At 34.7% G+C, this 21,459-nt stretch overlaps 1 protein-coding gene across 2 annotated transcripts in view; it reads right to left on the minus strand.

Moving 5' to 3' along the window:
• Nucleotides 1-5,705: 5,705 nt before the first annotated feature.
• Kiaa1524 (KIAA1524 ortholog) overlaps nt 5,706-21,459 on the minus strand; it is a 32,628-nt gene continuing 16,874 nt past the window's right edge. For both annotated transcript variants that reach the window (XM_013515128.1, XM_005386362.2), the window contains exons 11-21: nt 20,960-21,101; nt 19,732-19,831; nt 18,142-18,260; nt 15,749-15,944; nt 15,218-15,292; nt 15,030-15,140; nt 11,979-12,175; nt 10,715-10,828; nt 10,408-10,490; nt 8,163-8,302; nt 5,706-7,093 (exon numbers count right to left, since the gene is read on the minus strand). In XM_013515128.1, the coding sequence (XP_013370582.1) occupies nt 6,923-7,093; nt 8,163-8,302; nt 10,408-10,490; nt 10,715-10,828; nt 11,979-12,175; nt 15,030-15,140; nt 15,218-15,292; nt 15,749-15,944; nt 18,142-18,260; nt 19,732-19,831; nt 20,960-21,101 (1,448 nt within the window). In that variant the 3' untranslated portion in view covers nt 5,706-6,922. The remainder of the gene's footprint in view (nt 7,094-8,162; nt 8,303-10,407; nt 10,491-10,714; nt 10,829-11,978; nt 12,176-15,029; nt 15,141-15,217; nt 15,293-15,748; nt 15,945-18,141; nt 18,261-19,731; nt 19,832-20,959; nt 21,102-21,459) is intronic.

The raw sequence follows: 21,459 nt of genomic DNA on the forward strand, positions 1-21,459 counted from the left end.
CTAAAAAAAATGCTTCTTTCAAACACAAAATTTTTTAACACTTTTAAAAGCAGCTACTTCATACAGTAACCCAGGCTAGTAGTCAATAAAATTGGTACCCAAGGTGTAGTCAAGCACCATGTATACATTTAACCCCTAACACCAGCTTCTCCACCCTCCTCCACTCTTGCAAATAAACAGAAACTTTACCGTTTTACTTTCTAAGGTTCGCCATAGGTTTATGAAAAAGAAATCAAAGACAACGGATATGTCTATCTTATTTCTCCTCCAAAAGAGACATTAAGCACGAAGAAACTAAAAGCCATGTGGTTATCTCTATTTCCTTCTAATATTTTTATTCCTAATAAGTATATATTATTCTCACTTCAGAGAGTAATAAAACTGAGGCTCCTTTCCTTAGGCAGAGACACAAATCAAATCTAGAGGTGGTTACAGCACCTGTTTTAAAAAGTTATAGCCACATTATAAAAACTTTCAGATACAAATAAACAAAAATTAATAATCAAAAGCCACCGTTGTTTATTTTATAGGTATGCATATATATTAAAGATATGTAGATATACAAATCATTTCAGTCCAGTTTATTGCTTTTTCCATTTAATAAACCTTGTATCTCCTTCCATGTATTTAAATATATTTTAAAATCTAGATGCCTGTATTTTAAACTGATTAGCCAACCTATTATTGGATGAATGGATTGTTTCCAATTTTGTGCCACAATGAATAATGTTGTAATGAATATTACCATACCTAAATCTTAGTTCATATCATTTCCTTAAAACTAGAAGCAAAACTGCATACCACATTTAATATTTAAACATATAGCAGTTTGTTTTTGAACTGTGAGACATCTGTTCTGTGAACACAATATGAATTTTAAGCATCTGTGTAACATAGGGACCTGGGCTCACTGTTCTTTCAGAACCCTTTTAGCTGTAACATGCTGATTAACTATGAGTACTACACAAATTACTATGTTGTAGTAGATTCAGACTAGACTTTGCGGTAAATTAAAACTGTTTAATTGAACATGAAAAGTGTTGGTTTTTCCTAGGGCTAATCATAAGCCTTTCTACTTGAAATCTGAGAAAATGGTAAGACTATTTAATACATTGTGTCCTTTTGTTTAGATAAAGCAAAATGAAATGTAACTCTGAAAAAATAACAGTGTAGATTGTATAATGGAGAGGCAGACTCATGTTCACTATTGAACTGCTGCCAAATGCTCAGCTACTTACTGGAAAATTAGTTTTTAATAACGTAATGAAACTGAAAACTGATCTACTGTATTAACTTCGAAAATGTCACTCTTTGCAAATTCATATAAAAAGCCTTTTGTTATGTATCCTAGGATTACCCAACTTTTTCTGAGACCAAGAGGATATAAACACTGGGTGCTTGGGGATTAGACAGCTACAAAAGTGTATTTAGTTGAGAGGAAAGATACCTCTTTGTACTTAATGACCTCTAAGGGATATTTACAGCTAAATAGGCAAAAAGAGCTTGGTTCTGAGAGCTACTGCACCACTAACTTAATGATGATATGTTAATTAAATTTAAGAAATGTTTAGAGGAACACAGGTGTAACCAAAATAGGCCTTTCAGTCTTTGAATGACAGAAAGGTAGTCAGACACAAAATGCTGAACTAACTAAGAAGTATGTAAGATTGCAAAGTGACTTGCATATTCAAAAAGAACCCAAGTTTGAATTTCACAAAGTTTCCCCTTAATTCATGACCTTCAGAGGCACACACTCCACATACACCTTCACTTTCTCGTCACTGAGACAAAATGCTGGACACCCACAGCCTAAAGGAGAGGTTTATTTTGGCTCGCATCTCAGTCTATAGTTAGCTGGCTCCAAGGCAGGAGTGCATGGCAGAAGAAAAGCTGCTCCCCTTAGGGGAGCCAGGAAGGCAGGTATCTCTAAGTCACAGCCCTAGTGACCCACTTCTGACCAACCCCCACGTACACAAGTCAGCTGTGACGCCCCATAATCTAACCATGTTCCAAACACTTGAGGCTTTAAGAGACATTTTAGATCTAAGCCACAATGTATTTCAGACTCCTAAGGAAAAATCAAATGAAACAACTATCTTATTTTTTAAAGATGATCTTGAATATAAACTTAGTAAAGGCTGAAAATACATCACTACTTTCTTAATACAAACTTCCTATTGGCAATAAAAATTTAATATTTATTAAATTGCAGAGAGCCAAGGCAAGCAATGACTGAGAAACTCATGATTTAAATGAGTAATTCTCAAATTAGGAAGTTTGGGAAGGAAAATACCGTCCAAAAATCCTGTGGCTTAAGAGGGGAATATATATACCTGCGCACGCCTATATATATATTTTAGTACAGTTAAGATAGCAATTATTCATTTTCTTAAACTGTAAAAAGCAAATCACAAAATTCTTGGGCTTGTTAGAGTGCACCCCCCAAAAAATTACACACCATATTAAGTGTAGCGGACTGTAAGTGTACTATATTTTAATTTTCCTAATGGTATGATAAATGATGCAATTTAGACTGTTATTCATAGCATATTTGAGTTTTACCATAATGTTCTATTTTCTATCACCAAAAATTAAAAGAACGACTCGATAAGCATCAGAGTAATAACTGATTCAGGCAAGAATTATGAACAGATGCTTAACCTCACAGATAAAAGTTGGAAAAGAAACAGGTATTTGCAAGTATCTATCTGTAAGTTATTTATTACTTTCAACCAGAAAAAGGTTAGGTTACAGTGAATGCATTACTTTGTACTACTGCACACAAATAGGTAAATGTATTGATAATTTTGAGAGTCAGAATTTTTATGTATAACTGCTGAAAGAAAAATTTATGATGCTGTCTTGGGGATTAGCTAAGTGATATGATACATATGTCAACCACAGCATTAAGAATGAGAAGAGGATAAATGGTTCCATATACTTGTAAGGTTTCTACACCTCATATTAAGTATAACATTAGCTCTAATGATAAAAGTGCTTATTTTGTCAAAATAGATTTTAAAAAAAAGCAAGACCTAACTAAACCTCTACAGCTCATGCATTTTATATATAAACATAGAAGTTAAAAGTAAAAAGTAAAGCAACTGGCCACGAGAAAAGATATAAAAGAAGTACCTATGTTATGATCAAATGAAATAGCTTCTGAGACAAAGATTACTAAACATAAATAAGTATATTTCTTAGTAAGCAGATTTAATATTCAATAGTAAATCTTTGTTTTTGTTAATAAAGTTTTATTGGAACACAGCCATGAATAATTTAAGTATCTTCTGTGGCTGTTTTTGTGCTACAGTTGCAGGACTGGCAGGGATGACTGAGACTTTATGACTCACGAGGCTTAACTAATGTAACAGTCCCAACACATGCACAACATATAGATAAATAGTCCCCACAGAACACTAATCTGATACCATCACCTTAAAACACAGCATTACATTTTCATTATTTTTTGTCCTGGCATTAAATTCATATAGTATAAATTTTATTTTTGCAATACTGGGGAATAAACCTGGAATCTTGTGCATGTCATGCAAGTGCCCTACCACTGAGTTACACCCTCAGCCCCTTTAAGTTTTGAGATAGGGTGTTCTTATATTGCCCAAGTGGCCTTGAACTTACAGTGCTCCTGGCTTAGTATCTTAACTTTAGGTGTGTATCACTGCACCCAGCTACTAAAAACTTTCATCAGCCAAATTTTAAAAGAAGTCTCTATTTGTTCAAGTTAGAAGTATAAAGAGCAAATGGAACTGTGAGTATATGCTTTAGAATATGCTCTTCCTAATAAAATTTTAAGAGGATTTGAGCAATCTTAATGATGCATTTCCTAAATTTTGCTTCTCTATTAAGAAACCATATATGCATACAAATCATACATAAATTTGTATGACTAACTCAAGCTTGATTAAAATAAGTTTTTTGCAGAGAAAAAAACATGTATTTTTTCTTGTTTCAATCTGATGAAATAAAACCAAAAACAAAATAAAAACTCCAGAACAAAAACTGGTAAACTGTCCAATATATTAAGGTCATTAAGAAAAATAGGAACAGTAAGAATTGTGGTACAAGACACAGAAAAGGATGATAAAGCAATACTATCAAAGCTGATATGGTTTTCCCTCTTCAGAGAGAAACAATTACATTAAAAATGTAAAATTACTGTATTAAAAAATACTAAAAATATTCTGAGGTACAGTATCCCATTTACTTTGCAAAGAATGTACCCCAAGATCTCCAGCAGCTGCCTGAAACCAAGTATAGGTGCAACTCCTATATATACTATTTTGGTTCCTAATATTTATATCTATAATAAGGATTAATTTATAAACAAGGTAGAGCAAGAAATATGATAATAAAACAGAACAATTGAACTGTAGTAAGTTTTTAAAATGTAGTCTCTTTCAAAATCTTACAGTACCAAACCCACCCTTCTTGCTGTGATGATGGAGATGATACCTAACGGAAACACTTCAGGCTTCTCCGTGGGACATACAATTGCTAGCATTACTACTCTCGCACTGTGGAGCATTAGTAAGCACTGTAAAATAGAGAACGCTTGAACCCAAGGACTAAGGTCCCTGAGAGGTGATCTGATAACTGGCTACTAAGTGACTAATGAGCAGGCAGTACCTGTAACACTGACACCCTGGAGGTGATTCACGCTCCCCGGAAGATCAGGATGATGCTACTGAGAACAACAGGCAATTCAAAACTTATGAATTACTATTTCTGTAATTTTCCACCAACATTTTCAGGGCACTGGTTGACCATGGTAAATGAAACAGTGGGAAATGAAATCACAGAAAAAGTGGAACTGTTATATCACCTATGCAGGACTTTAAGAATATGCAAATTGTGTTAGGTATGTGGCACAAGCCTGTAACTCCAGCACTCAGAGTGTGAATTCAAGGCCAGCTTAGACTACATAGTGAGACCCTGGCTCAGAAAACAAAACAGAACAAAAAACACAAATTAATACATACATAAAGGAATAAATGACTGCTTACAAAAATGGGCTAGATTAGCATTGTCCAGTATAATTATTAAATTAAAATTAATTAAAATCGAACGCCCCATAGTTACATATGGTTAATGCCTTATGGAAGTGGTGGGGGACCTATGACTCACATGTTCTTTGTTGTTAAGACAAAAGATGTGAAGGTACGAGTTGTTTTTTTCTAAGCCCAAACCTCAGTATTCAGGTTTACTTGCAGTACTGGCACTTTGTGATAAGTAAGTGGGGCTTGGGTTGCAGCGTAGGCGCTCATCTTTAAGAGCTCTGCCAACACTGCCCCGTAGTATAGGACTGCTTGGCTATAGAACACTGCTATCACCACAGGAAATTCTGTAGGGTCCCACTAGACTAGGTTCACTGTCTGGAGAGCTTAAATTGTTAAAATAGCGTGATTTTTCCAGGAGTTTTGAGCGCATTCACTCATTTAATGTTTTGTTCTTTTCACTTTACAGAACATTTTTGTTCTTTAATTATAGCTATCCATTTAAAGACCTTTTTCATACTAAACTTAAATGCATTAAATGCATGAAATTTCAAAAGAGGAACAGAGTGTACCTCTAAAGAAGTAGTAATTTAAAATGTCTTACTTTGAATAAAACTTTAAAAATTTCAGAACTAAACAAAATGTATATAAATATGTAAAACTATTATAGCTTTATATTCCTTTAGGCAATTAGCAAAATACATTTTGTTTTAATTTCTAAACATAAATTACAGCTACATTTACCTAAATCAAATAGATACAGCAGAGAAAGCAGCACATAAATTAACAGCTGTAAAAATGTATCAATAAAATCAATCCAAATAACTGATATGAAAACTTTTGTAAAGCACATTTAGAACAATCAATTCAAAAGTGCTTTTGTACTGAATAACTCACTTGTACAAAAGAAATGCATGCATATTTAATCTATGCTTTAAAATGAAATGGCCCAATTAAAAACTATAAATGAAGTGTACATCATTACAATTAACAACAAATACAGTTCTAACTGTATAGCAAGGACAGCATCCAAATTACCCTATGTAACAATCATAAGGAATTCGTAATTGAAAGTAATATGGTTAGAACAAGTGGCATTTCAAAAACAGATAATACAAACTGAAGATATCTTACAAATAATTCCTCAAGTAGTTTATGACACAATGTAATCTTTTGAAAAAAAGCCATCTCCTAATTTTAATACATTCTGATTACCATTCACATTTTTTTCAATTTAGAACTCACTTCATTTTATATTCACTGATATTTTCTTTCATGCTATTTTACAGATAAACTTCGGTATTAGCATCATATCATCTCTACTAACAGATATATTTTCAATTCAGTGATCTTTAAGATGGTTGTATCAAGGTGGTTTAATTTTAAAACTAAACAGTCCTGTGCTCTATGCAAAGACACTGTGGTCACTCAGAGTCCTTTCATCCTGGCGGTTCCACAGGATGGTATTACCCAGCAATGTCACAGTCCTCTTAGTCTGTGTAAGTATATTTACTTAATGATGTATTTATCAAACATAACCGTGTATCAAGACACATCCTTCTCGTTTAGCAACCCATGACTGTAATGACAAATGAGAATAAATTAGGTAAGCAAAAGAAAATAGAACTTTAAAAAGACAATACAGATTTCTTAGGAAGGATATTCTAATCTAAGACCCAAGAAAGCTTCAAGCAATAAAAGCTAAAAACAGCAAATGAAACTTTAAAAAGAATTTCTAGTCAAATGACCAAATAAAACATGCATAAAATTAGGATCTTTACTAAATTAATAATGAGATAATTTCCACTTGGTTTGCAGTCACAGATTACCTCCCTTAACCACCCCCCTCAAATACATAAATATGTCAAAAATAACACTATATCACAAACTTCACAACGTTATAATGTTTATATACTAAGATTCACAGTCTCTGGACTTATTTTTCCACCACTTAAACTGTGAATCATTGCTATCATGTGAGAGTGTTTATTCAACTCCTCTTGCTGAAGTTTCACCAAAGACTCTTTCTCTTCCAAACGACCTTCTAACTGGGTCTTCTGAACCTCTAAGGATGAAGCCTAGGGAATTAGGAGTAGGGGAGAAAAAATTGAGAAGAAAAATAACTTAGTGTGCTTTTTCTTCAGAGATATTTTAAGACTTTTATCCTTCACTTATAAGACTATCATTTTAAGACACATTATAAATATACATCATTAAAGTTAATTAAATTATATAGCACGTTTGAGCGAAGTGGTAATTAGGTAATAGAATTCAAATTGGGAAGATACTTTCAACTTGTCCTTTTGCTGTAACAGTTAACATTGTGAAGAAAAGACTACACATGTAGATTGAGAGTTACTAAAAAGGTAGCCACATGGAAGCAGATGCCCCAAAACCACAAAAGTGGTGGCGCGAAGTTTGATCCTTTTCCTGATGCGCACGCTCTTTAACAGTCTCCTAAGCTCAATCTCTTCTCATCTTCCTGGTTACTAAATAGGCAGGCAAGCACAAGATGTCGCTAACACTCAAGTTATGCATTCATAATAATATAGAAACAAGACTGGACTTAGATTCAGAATACTTTCTATTATTATGCTTATTAGCTGTAATCTCAGATTCCATTTCTTCATTTGTAATTTACTACTATCCAGGTATTAATATATAACTATATATGTATATGTAGCTAAATCAATGCAACATAAAGTACTGGAAACCCCTTCTGTATTCTTTGCACACTTGAAAGCTCTAAGTGCTGGCACATAGTAGACATGTCACGAATGTTTAATGACTTTAGGGTTTTCACACTGTAAGAGAGCTCTCACAGCAAACGACAGTTGAAATACTTTGTGATCTAGTATCTTTTAAACAAAATTACTAAAGCCACAGAACATTACTTTATTCAAATTCACCCTTTTCACAAAATAATTTTTTTTTTTGGATTTTTTTTTTTTTTTTTTGGTGGTAGTGAGGAATGAACCTAGGGCCTCTGCACTGAGCTACATCTCTACCCATTAAATTGCTAAACTGCCTGGGTTGGGTTTGGACCTGCAATCCTCCCAGAGTGCCAGGATCACAGGTGAGCGCCACTATGCCTGGCCAGGAAATAACATTTCCACTCTAACGCAGATGAAAACTGAGCAGTCTTACCTTAATGCTCAACTCCTTTCTCATCTGTTCTGTTCTACTTAATTCCTTTCTAAGGATATTGATGGTTTCTTCCTTATCTTCTCTTTCCTTTTGTAAGACTTTAATCTTTTCGTCTTGTACTTTTGCTTTTTGATGCAAATCTTTAAACAAACAAACAAGCAGTTATGTGTTCAGTAGTCTTAAACTGACATCCTAGAAAGACAGTTTGTAGCTACTGTAAAGCAAAAGAAAGTGAAAGAGAAAGACTGAAGAAATACCTTGCTAGAAATAGAAGTTTCAGAATTTGCTGAATAAAAAACATGAAATGTCCCTTATGGCAATGTTAGGAGAACTGCATTGTAAGTAATGGGTTCTGTAAGATAAGCAAACATTTCTAATGCATTTTAACTTGAAAACTAGCAATGTCTTGCACATAATGCCAAATGTCCCATGATCACAAATGAATCAATGGTTCTTCCTCTCTCTCTGCAGTATTGCGGGTGATCTCCCAACAGCAAGAGGTTACACAGATCTTATTCACAGAGGAGAAAAACAAGGAATCCTTCACTTCCAATGAGATTAGGGAGATGACTGAAATGTGGGAAATGGTGCAAAATTTTGTAGAAAAGCATCAGCCAAATAAGGCTGTAGCAGCAGTGTGAATAATGAATCTGTTTAACGATAATGCAATGTCACATTTCTGTGAAATCCTCAGGAGGCAAAAGCGAGTATTATTGGATAGCCTCCTTCTTAACGATGCACACACATACACAAAAAATGCCACTGAGCCAATAGCAGTGATTCCATGACTGACAGTGGAAGTCATCCTATGGGGTAATGCTCCCCCCTTGTCTCCCTCACACCAGCCACAAGGGTTTGCAAAGAAGTGCAGGTTCATTTATTTTTCTTTACAGTTTGCATTTTCTTACTATTTCATATTATATTACAGTATTGTAACTGTTTTTGTGTGAACATTTCTGGGTTGTGGAACGAATCATCTGAGTTTCCATTATTTCTTATGTGGAAATTTGCTTTGATATGCAAGTGTTCTGGATTACAAGCACATTCCCAGAAAAAATTATGTTCCCAACCCAAGGTTTTGCCGTATTCCTCAGAAAATGACGCTTTTCCCTGTCTTTCCTCCCTTGGTGTCTAAATACAGTATACATTAAAGAAGGAGAGGACAACTGGGGCTAGATGTGAAAAGGACGCGAGCCCTGAAAGATTATATAGGAAGCTCTCTGGGCTCGAAGGCGAGGGAATTACAACCAAACTGCTTTTGTGGATCACTGTACAGATACAGCATTAAGAAATAGTGTCTAAAAGTTACCTAGCAGTGCCACCTACTGTTATGTTTCTTAAAAGCATTTTATTTTAAAAAGGGAATTTCTCATAACCACAGATTTCAAAAAATTAGATTGCTTTTCTTACTTGATCAACTGAAGAAAATGGCTTTGTGGGCAACCCATGTGGGACCCCTCCAGTCTCTCAGGAGCTGTTCCTATTCCCCACCCCTTTACCCAATAAATACTCCTACTCTTAACTTCTGTTGTTCCTTAAAATTCATTCAGCTTCAGAGAACATGAACTCAGCGTATCTGACGTTTAGCATTTCCCCTATATCATCTTGGAGGCTCCAGTGAGATGAGACACTTGGAAGGAGGTAAGGGTTTGCTCATTTCATGGCACCTCTGAAATATTTCAACTTGATTCTGGATTGTGACTTGCTTAGGTAAACAAAATTGTCATCCTTGAGTTTTATGCCATGCCTTGCACCTTTTCCAACTGCTTAGGCCTTTTCTCTTTTATGCACTGTCTTCTGTTAAAATGATGATAAATTTAACATGAAAACATGTGAAGGTTATGATACGTCTTTAATGGGGCATTTTATTCCTGTTTTGCATATTTTGCATTTGGATTCAGTTGTTGAATTTACTAGTATTCCTTGTTTGACCTGATGGGTATGGTTTGTTATCTCAGACACCAGCACTAAGAAAAAGTAGTGTTACAGTGCTCCCTAGTGGGCTTTGACGTGAAATGCTATAAAATGGTCTTTTTATGAACTGTAGTCCATATTTAAAAAATATACATGCCTATTAAGAAAATTGCTTTGGGAAATTTACAGAAAAAAAGGAAAGTTGCTTAGAGTATGAATTACAAGGCAAGTAAAATATAATGGAAAAGTGAACTAATCATTCAAATGTTGATTTTATTCCAACACAAAATATGCTAAAAATACAGAATATCTTAAGTGAGAAACCACTTACTTGCTAATTTACATTCTCTGTCAACTAATTGGTTCTGGACTTCTTTTCTCTGTTCTTCTTTCTCTATTAATTGGGCAATAGTTCTGAAATCATAAAAGAAAACTCAATGTACCATGCTATTTGTGTTTTTCTGCCATTAACAATTAAGAGAAAAATCATAAAACCATAATTACCTGTAAAATTAGCCAACACTTTGTATTTAAATAAGCGATAATTCTAATCTTACCAATAAAAACAATGTGTATAGAAATAGCAACATTTTGCTCCTTAAAACAATCCCAAATAATTATAGAATCAGAGACTTTACTTTTCATTCTGTTGTTTGAGTGATTCATTCAATTTTTTCACTGTTTCAACTTGTTTATTCAAAGAATCACATGTGATCTGCAGGTCTTTATTCTTTTTTTCAGTTTCTTCAGTTCTGAAAAGAAAAGGAAACAAGTTGATATCCTCATGGCGGAAAATATATGATGCAAAAAAGGCAGTGTTTTTTTTTTGGAGCTAGAATGTTGCTACATAGCCCAGGCTGGGCTTAAACTCAAAATCCTTCTGCCTCAGCCTCCCATATGCTGGAATTATAGGTGAAATAACGCTTTTTAAGAGGGGGAATGTTATCAACAAACAAGACAGGCAGAATTCAATCAAGTAAGTCTGTAAAGATATGTCTGCTGAAGTGGTTAAAAATTAATATGAAATATAAATATATGGGACATTAGCCATATATTTTTAATATTGTTTTAGTTTATAGGAATGATACTACATTATATAATTTGCTATAAATATATACAGCTACCTTTAAAACAGTTTAGGATTCTAAATTTCATTACCTCTTTTTTTTATAATTTTAATTTTTATGGTACATGCTCTTCCTTGTAATTAGAAGTTTTAAAACTAGCCAAAAGATAAAAGCATTTGATAAGGGAGGAAAAAATTATCAAACTTTGTTAGTAGGCATAAGAATTGGTATAACTTTTCTGGCGGGAAATCTGGAAGTATCAAAATTTCAAATATATAACATATACACTTTAATCCAGCGATTCACTTACAAGAACTTATTCTACAGATGCAGTAATTCATATAAATAAACTACATTTAATGACATTAAGAGGATGGGTTAAACACAAGGTTCTCTGCTATTAGGCTGAATGAAACGAAACTGCCAATATCCAACTGTTTGCGCTGCAGAAATGAACAATGTTATGTTTAACCTCATACTACTTGTGAAAACCAAGTTTACCCAACTATTATTAGAGTGCCTAAGAACATATGTACCAAGAACTGTTCTAGGCCACTAAGATTTGTCAGTGACCAAAACAGAGAAACTTTTAAATTTCAGATATGGTGACTCTGAATAACGTCAACTGGAAAGAAAGACTCTTGTATTCCATTTCCCACTTTGCTAAGGAGTTTAAGAAAGCAATACCATAGTTCACTAGGATTTTTTGCTAACTACTTCTTTTATGGTGTTATCAGAATGTATGACACGCTTACAAAAAGAGTTTAGAGTCACAGAAATGAAATACAGTGTGTTCATTCCAGGTTCTAACTTTACACAGAAACTTTTAATTTACCTCTGAAGAAGTTCCGTGTAGGATTTTGTCAGTACTTCATGCTCTTCAGCCACAGACTCTAACTTCCTATTATGTTGAAAGAGATGCTCAATATCACTCTGGGCTCTTTCTGACTCAAGCTGTTGTGACTTTAGCAACACACCAAGCTCTTCATTTTTTCTCTCAACTTCTCTCAACATACCAGCAAGTGTCCGTGCCTCAAAAGAAAACAGCACGTAGACGTTTTCATTATCATTTATAGAGAGTTACACACCATACAATATTCCATTCAACAGTAAATCGCATATACAATGGCGGGTCCATAAGATTATGTTGCCTTGCTATACCACAGCCACCTAAGCTTATGTGCTGTCTGCCCCAGAATGAAGCCGCTTAACAACATATTTCTCAGAATATATTTCTAATGTTAAGTAATGCATAAATGTAATACGAACATATCTCATAGGTAAGCATCTACTGAGTTGTGAAAAATTCTTCTAGTTACATATATTTACCTAACTACTACTTGGAAATCTGATGCAGACGCAGTGTCTCTTATCCTAAATGAATGGGAGTGGAAGTATTTTGGACTTCAGATTCTTTAGGCATTTGGAATATGTACATATACATAATAAAGTCTCTTGGAGGTGAGATCCTAAAGACAAAATTTATTGTTTTTATATGTACCTTATATACATATCATGGAGATAATGGTAAACAATATTTTTACTAATTCTGTGAGCAGAACAGTTTCATGGTATAGCATTTTCTCCCTGTGGCATCATGTCAGTTCTCAAAAAGCTTTGAAATACAAAACATAAAAAAAACCAAAAAACTTTGAAGTACTTTGAATTTCAAGATTTTGGATCAACCAATACAGATTTTTAAGTAATATACTTAAGTGAACAAATTTGTAACATAAAAGTAAACTGACATACTGTAAAAGGGTATGGTTTTGGGGGCTAGCCATTAACATTAAACCACTAAGTTTGCACACACCAGCTTTCTCACTTTAGCTAAGAATCAAGAATAAGATCTTAACTACATCAGTTACTGAACCTAACAGTTGAGCCAGAATAACCAGGGAATGCCACTGTCATTTAGTGACATGCAACATTAGAGAAGTGACAAGTAATTATAAAAAGAGGGCTCCTCTATCGCTTTAGTATTAAAAATACTACTTTCAAATGACAAACCTAAGTCCTACTCTGTCTTTAGCATGGAGTATAAAAGAATACTACCAATTATTTAGCATATTTTATGAGAAAATTTTCCAGTATTGTGTGTAAAACATTAAATTCTCTAATAAAATGCAAGACATAGCTAAAACACATAGAATATAAGAATGTTCTATGATAAATGACAAGAATAAATTATGTTAACATCGTTAATTTTCTTCCCTGGATCTTATTCTAAGACAAATTACACCATGTTAAAAGAAGAAAAAAAAAAAGGTTATATTTTGTTATTTTTTTACAATATTTTCATTCTGAAAGATTTTAAAGGTATCTTACTTGTCAATGATTTAATGCTGCATTCAAAAGCCAGACTTTATTATACAATTCATTACAACTGAAATCCAGTTGTATAGATTTTCATTTGTACATACTGAAATTTCATATTACTGAAGCAAACTCTCACCCTAAGGTATAGAACTTGTGTATATCTATACATAGCACAAAGACAAACCTACCAAGCACCTACCACATATAAAGGGCATTGAAGGTCCTGGAGATAAACAATCTCTGATATCATACGTTGGGTGGGATGTAATATGATTTTCACATGGTATATGAAATATTATAAAGTAATAAGCACAGAATAGATACATAGAGGAAAATTAGCCAAATACATGAGTAATTTCTGGAAAATGGAGATATTTAACATTAAATCTGAAGACTGAAAAGTCAGGCAAAGAAAAAGAGGAAAAGATGTCTCAGACATGGAATAGAAAATGCAAAGACAAGCAAACAGAGTACAGCAAGTTCCAGAAAATGCAAAGTAGTCTAATATGGGTGGCTGCAATGAATGTGCACCAATGCTAGAAGCGGGTGGAGAAGTAGTTAGAATCTGTGTGTGTCACATTAAGGAATTTTAATTATCTTCTGAAAGCAGTGGTGGGTACTACTATGAAGGATATGCAGCATAGAAGGGAGGGAAAGAGGGGGCTGGGGATTTAGCTCAGCGGCAAAGCGCCTGCCTGGCAAGCGCAAGGTCGTGAGTTCGGTTCCCGGTACTGGAGAAAAACCAAAAAACACAAAACAAAAGAAGGGAGGGAAAGAATCACATCACCTCCTTAGTGATCCCGAGGGGAAAGGGTGAGGGAGAGTAGAGCCAAACACACTAAACAGTTTTGGCAGAAGTGTCAAGGATGGGGGAGAACAGGGCACCAGACTGAACAAAGCAAGACTATTCAGAGGCTCTGCTGTGAGTCATATGAAAAAAGAACTTTACTTAGAGCAAATAGTGGCAGGAACACAGACAGAGACAGAAAAGAGTAATATATAGAGGCAGAATCAAGTGGACTTGGAAAATACTACCAGAGGTGAGCTGTATGACTTCCATGTTTCTTATCTGGAAAACTCTGAATTATGGTAGAAGAACACTTAAGAATAAGGTTTTAAAAAGGTAAGGGTGATTCATTACTACAGGTTATGCTGAGTCTGAAGTACTTCTATACTAAAACACATCTATATAGGAGAAATTCATTGCTTGAAAAAAGACCTGTGCTTGATATAAAACTGGGAACATTAAAACTGTAGTAATGGTCAAAACCATAAAACATAAATAAAGGAAAAGGGTTTAAGAGTATAATCCTAGTGACTTCCAAAACTGAACCACAGACTATTAGTGATACCGAAAAAGAATACCAACTAGAAAAAGAAATCAGAAGACAATGAATGAAGTACCAAAATTAAAGGAGACAGAATTTCAAAATGGATGTAACAGATGTGTTAAATGTTCAGGACAATTTAGTTCATCTAGAGTGATAAATATTAACTAATATTTTCCTTATGTTTTATTTCATCTATTAAATTTTCTATTCATTAGATGTCTGTCTGTTGTACGCACCTCTGTCTCAGCTTGAGTTCTTTGGCAGCGATACTGTGCAATCAGTCTATCAGCTTGTGCAAGAGCTAGAGCTTTTGCTTCCAAGAGATCTTGTAACCTGCTTTCTTTGGACTATAAGAAAACATACAATTAATTTTCATAGTTTTAACATTTGAAAGCTTATTACATGTACTTAAACATGTACTCACAGCTAATGTGGATATTTTCATCTCATACACATCCATTATGTCAGATATTCTCCCATCATTAATCTGATCCTTTACCTAGGTTTTAATGGAGCAAAAAAAAATCAGTGAACTGTAGCACTTGAAAAATGATAAAATCTGCAACTAAATCATTAAAATATAATGATGAGCAACAAAGGAAAAAAACTGCTACACCAAGTGAGTCACAATATTTCTGTAATCTGGCCAGTGCAGAAAACACCTCAGTAAGATTCCATACACTTAAGATGGCAACCTAAAAAAGTACCTCTTAAACTGGGTGGCAGGGAAGGGGATTAGTAAAGGAGTGATAGCTGTGTTAAAAATGTTTGAATCTTATGACTTCATTTTCTTCCTTTCTTTCCAAATTTTCCAGAATACTTTTTCTACCAAAAGATAAAATCTCAGTGATGACATCCACAATTAAGTTGTTTAAATAAATGACATAATCAGAGCCAATATATCTGTTGGTAGATACTAGCACAATTCTATTTCTAATTGCTATTTATCACTTACCGTCACCCCAGACTGAAGTTTTTCTATTAGCTCCTCAATGTTCAATCCAGGAACATTATCTTTCAACAGGGGAGGAGTTAAACACTTTACTGTTGTTGGGAAACTGTGATTTAATGATTGAAAAGGTAGCCTCCTGGGCATATGTTCTGTTTCCTGTTGTCTATATGCATTGTTTGCTGCTATACTTTCTCCAAGTCTGAACGAAAATCAAAAACAAAAAGAAAAATAACATAAAAATAGAGCAACAGGCAGTTAGGAACTCTTAGTATGTGTCTTTGTGTTTTTTTTTTTGTAATAGAAATCTTCAAAAATAGTCTTGAAATAATCTTAGAGATCATGATGAAACAGGGTTTTAGGAAATATCCTGAACTTTCCAGAGCATCCCTTTTCTACTTATAAGTCTTGATAATGGCAATTCCACTTTTGGTTTGGAGGTACCACAGAACTAGTTTGTGAAAGTGGCTTATGTGTAGTAAGTACAAAGTTCCTAAAACAGCTCAGAGCAACATTCTGACCACGGCTGAAACCATCTGGTCTTTATGTCTTCTCAAGCTCACCTTCTCAACTATGTGCTCCCCTCCCTAACTTCCACTTTGCCCATGCAAAAGGTCGGTTTAGTTTTGCCTCGGGTTCTTTCAGCGGTTTTTTTTTTTTTTTTACCTAGAATCAGATCTATGGAGAGCTAGTTTCTTCTTATCACTGGTTCTTAGTTCAAATTCATCTCCTCAGAGAGGCCTTCACTAACTTCATATATGATACTAATATTAATCCCTTCTTTTCATAGTGATGAGTACAATATGAATCTTTTTTTAACTTATCTCCTGATTACCGTACAAATCCAATGACAGCATGCACACAGTCTAATATTCCGCTATAGGCAAAATGCCTACATACAGTCATAGTTGGTTCTTAATAAATGTTTGTTAAATGTGTAAATAAAACTAGCAAAAAATGTATGTATTCATTCATTCAATAAATTCACCTTATTAAACTGCCTATGATAGTCAAATAAGGATATTATAAGCAGCACAAACAGACCATTGTGAAAATTATCTACAACACAAGGAAGGCCAAGACACGGCAAAAATGGCAGCAGGCCTGACATACAGGCGGCAGAGGATAAAATGCTCAAGGACAGTGTAGCTGAAGTTTCCCTGCTCAAGTGCCGAGTTCAGATGAACACACTGAGGTGAGCAAGCCACCAAGAAAGAAACACTTTTATTCACAGACCAATTCTAACTTGTAATGTGAGATCCTTCCTATTTGTCTCATTATAAAAGGAGTATTTGTCCACTTCCCCCGTTGAACCCCTGGCATATAGGGAATGTTTTACATATTTTACAGACTGCTTCAAATTTTCCAAATCATTTTTAGAAATCTATGTAATAAGCCATTTAAAGTTTTAAAAATGTACTAAAGTAGAGCTCTAACAGATATTTTGGTAAGTGTTTCAAGAGGGTTTTCCCCCAAAATTCAAGTTTTTCAAAATTTTCTCAAGTATTATTTTATTTACCTTGCCATCATCTACTGTATTCCATTTTCTGAGGTAAAGCACAGACGTTTACTGTAAGAACTTGTCTTAGTAACTTTTTCGTCGCTGGGACGAAATACCCAACACTCACAACATAAAGGAGAGGTGATTTTGGTTCAGTCTTTAGCAGTTTCCATCCATCTTCAGCTGTCTCTACGGTAGAAAGGGCCTGGTGGAAGGACCTGGGCAGAGGACAGCTGCTCATCCCATGAGAGCCAGGAAACACACAGGGGTGAGGAGCTCAGGAGGAAGCTGAGCCCTGTCAAGTCACACCCCAGGGAACCAACGCTTCTGAACAGGCTCACTTCCTAACAGCACGTTTGGCTATGCATTCATCAGTGAATAACCCACTGGCGCGTATGCTACCCACCACGATCCTTCCACACACATGAGAGCCTGGCGGGACACTTTAGCTCTCTATCATAAGAAGCCTTCCACTCCTCTACGCTAACTAATTTTCAGTCATGCAGTTTTCACAGCTGTGCCTTTGGCAAATGATCCAGAGCACAGAGTGATGCTTAGACTTTTCACTTAAAACAATCAGGAAAGAAAAGCTCTTCCTATGAAGGAAATAAACTGGTAGGATGCAAATGTAAGAGTACCCAGAATCTACTACACCAAAAAAAAAGTGGTAAGAAACAATGATAGCACATGCATAACACACTGTATCACCCGGAACTAACTTTTCCGAGTGAGTAACCATGTACCTTTTTACGTGTAGAAATAAAATTTTCATTATTGAAATTAAAATTACAATGAAATTTCCAAAGAACTAATTTACTAATCTATCTATATTGTGGATTACTGAAGAAATAGAGCAGAGTAATCAAACACAGATACACGACGCCTGACTGCTACTCACACTAAAGCAGGAAAATCGGGCAGCGGCGCGGCTTCCAATAATATTCCCAAACCAGACTGTACTTGTTCTCTGTTCTCTGATGTTAAAGCAAAAGCCAAAGGAGTAATCAAACGTGGATCCTAACAAATCAGAAACCAGCAAATGGGAGACAGAATAAACAGTGTCAGACGTGTAGAATTAGGGCAGCAATTCTAAAATGTTTCTATCATCTAATGTCTGAACAGATCTTAGACTTTCCCTTGTTAGAGTCACATAGACAGTCATGCAATTAATATGAATATTAGCTTAAAAATTTCGCAAAGGTTTTAAATGTTTAATTGTGCCTAGGAAAACTATGCCTTAAATATTTTGAAGAATTGACAATATCATCCACAACTGATTGATATTTAGAATGGTTTTATTTTTTCTAATCACCACTAAAAAATAAAAATGGCTAATATTTTTAAAACTAAAGTCACAAAATATAAAGTAAAACTACAAATTAACTCTGAAAATTTAATGATTAAAGATGTATACTTAAAGCCCTTCATTCAGTAAATATTTCACATTAGTACAATAAGCCCCAAATCATGCATTATGAAAAGTCTAAAAACTGACAAAACATTTTGATTCAAATCTTTAAAACAGTGTTAATGAAAATACTAATCATTAATCATTTATAAATGAAATGTTAAGTGCCTAGTAGGTGGTCAAGAATAATTCAGTCCTATAGAACTATGGTAAGAGCAGGTCTTTGTCTCTAAACTCTCCATGAAACCCTCCTTTCCTCCTAGAATCACTATTTCTAGTTCCCCATGAAGTAAACTGAAGTGTGGACAGATGTGGTAACTGCTCAAGCCTGCACTAACAAGTGGGAGAACCACTGAATTATGTTCCTTTGCTATAGACATTAAAATAGACTTTAGCATGAAAACAAAGTCCAGTCTGTTTTAATTTCATAAGAGAAGAAACTGAAACAACTGTTCTCCTTTGCGCCCTGTCTCTTTCTTCTGTCCTTTCTATAAAGCCAACCTCCCCTTGCTCAAAGAGTGTCCATTCTATTTGACAAGACTGAGATGTTGCTCAAAATAAGTGTCAATTAGATCTTCAAACTAAAACTGCGGTAATTCTGACATCTGATAACACGCAGAGCTCTTACCCAGTGTTATCACTGCAATTTGTGAGTTACCCACTTTCTGAACGCAGTGCCTCCTCTAGCTCAGTATCCTTCACAATCGAGTGCTGGTCTTCCACGTCTCCTATGCCCCCTGCTACTACGTCATCCATGACAAAACTCAAACGAACACCACCCTCCTCCACAGGCCAACAAGAACAGGAGAAACCCGTAAGTACGACACAGAAAGGGAAGGCTGAGAACACGTTACTGTAAACACTCAGTGCTGAGGGTGAAGAGGGCCTCGCCTTCGGGTTTGTGACATTATGAAATAGTGAGACTATGATTACTACTGCAGACCACTAACAACTTCAAACTGTATTCTAATGGCCAAATCTTAAAGAAGCATAACCTAAAGATTTAGAATATTAAAACAAGTATCTATTAGAAGTCACTTATAGCTGAATAAATCCAGTATTTGAAAAGCTTAGACTCACCTGAAGGATTTTGTAGAAACTTACTTCCATACCAGGAACCAACTGTTTAAGTTTGTTCATTAAATCAAGAGTTTTCAAAATGACATCAGCAGCAAGTTTGCTTTAAAAATAAGTCATATTTAAATTAGATAACTCAAAATATTAGAGCTTATTTCTATCATTCTAAAGAAAATAAAAGAAATCTTTGCTTTTAAAATTCAAGAAGATAAAGTACTATTTCTGCTGAAAAGTAAAATGTCAGTGATCTCAATACCACTGAGAACAAAGTGGCATTAACAGCACAGGTTTAGTCAGTGATTCTTTTTCTACTCTCAAATAGCAATGTGCTTCAACTTTCTGTGTCAAGTAAGTAATAGTGGAATATGACCCATTTAATTCTCAGCTTTACCACTGAAATTATCAACAAAGGGCAACCTTGGGCAATAAACAGAACCTATTATGTAGTGACTAAATTACACGAGGCCAAGTTATCAGCTTTGTACCTGAAAGGAGCATAAAAAAGTCAAGAAAACACTCTTGAAGAACAATTAATGAAAATTATGCCACTTATGGAAATAGGAACAAATTATAGTATCTAGCACTTAGCAGGTCCTCAATAAATGTTAGATGGACTGAGTTTAAGAGGGGAGAGGGGAATAAAAAACAGCTACTATCCATTTTTAAACTATAATTCCTCACAAAAGGCAGAGTTGTCTGTCGTTAAGAAACCTCACAAGTGATTCATTTTCTTATAATAAAACCATTCCTGTTTTTTCATGCTTTTTATTAAAAATTAAAGTGAAAAAAATTTTAAAAACTAAATGTCAAAAAGAAAGTCCAGAAAAGAAATGATCAGGATCCTTGGGTAAACCTCACACATGTGCAGACCAACAAACATGCAACACACACACATACAAAGCCCTAATCAATGAACACGTATCACAGATGCCAATACTTTTTCTAGAAGTATGCAATATATAATTGGAGGAACTTTTAAATTTTTAAAAAAATTTCATTATAATATTTTAATTCTCTGCTATAGCTTGAGTTAAAAGCACACATCAAAGGATGATTCTTAAACTATCATGTTTTTTTGGTACTGGGAATTGAACTCAGGACCTTGGGCTCACCAGGCAGGTGCTGTGCCATTTGAGCTATATCCCTGGCTAAAGTATGATTCTTAGAATCACCACATCTCTGATACTCTTTCGCCTTCAGCCATTTTGCAATTTGGATTTCATATACTCACCATAATTCAGAGTCTGCTACCTTTGTTCCAAACCCCAGATCAATCTTGCCATATGTAAACTGCTGCTCTATCAGAGTGGTACACTTGAGAGTAGTCAGGACTTTTGCAATGTGCATTTTCAGAGTATCATCTCCACACAGAGATAAGTTTTGTTAAGAAACAAAGACTTCTCGAAATATTTTGTATTTGTATATTTTTTAACATTCAGGGTAATTTTACAGAAATCATCACTGTAATCTGATGTAATTGCTGTTACACTTGCTCAATAATAGGTTGGAAAGCTGGAACTCAAAGTACTAAAGTGACTGAGATGAACATACAGATGTTTCTGACTTCAGGGTAAAACAGAGAAAGCAAGGTTTTTCCATAGTATGTTCATTTTTTGCTGGCAGCAATCACAATATTTCAGTAATATTTGTGGAACTAAGGGAAGTTATTTTCTCATTTTGTGTGCACTGTGAATTACTGAGGCCCAAGTTATGATAACATTCAACTAGAGA

The sequence above is a fragment of the Chinchilla lanigera genome, unplaced genomic scaffold, assembly GCF_000276665.1.
Source record: "Chinchilla lanigera isolate Chin_1 unplaced genomic scaffold, ChiLan1.0 scaffold00026, whole genome shotgun sequence".
Taxonomy (NCBI): Eukaryota; Metazoa; Chordata; class Mammalia; order Rodentia; family Chinchillidae; genus Chinchilla; species Chinchilla lanigera.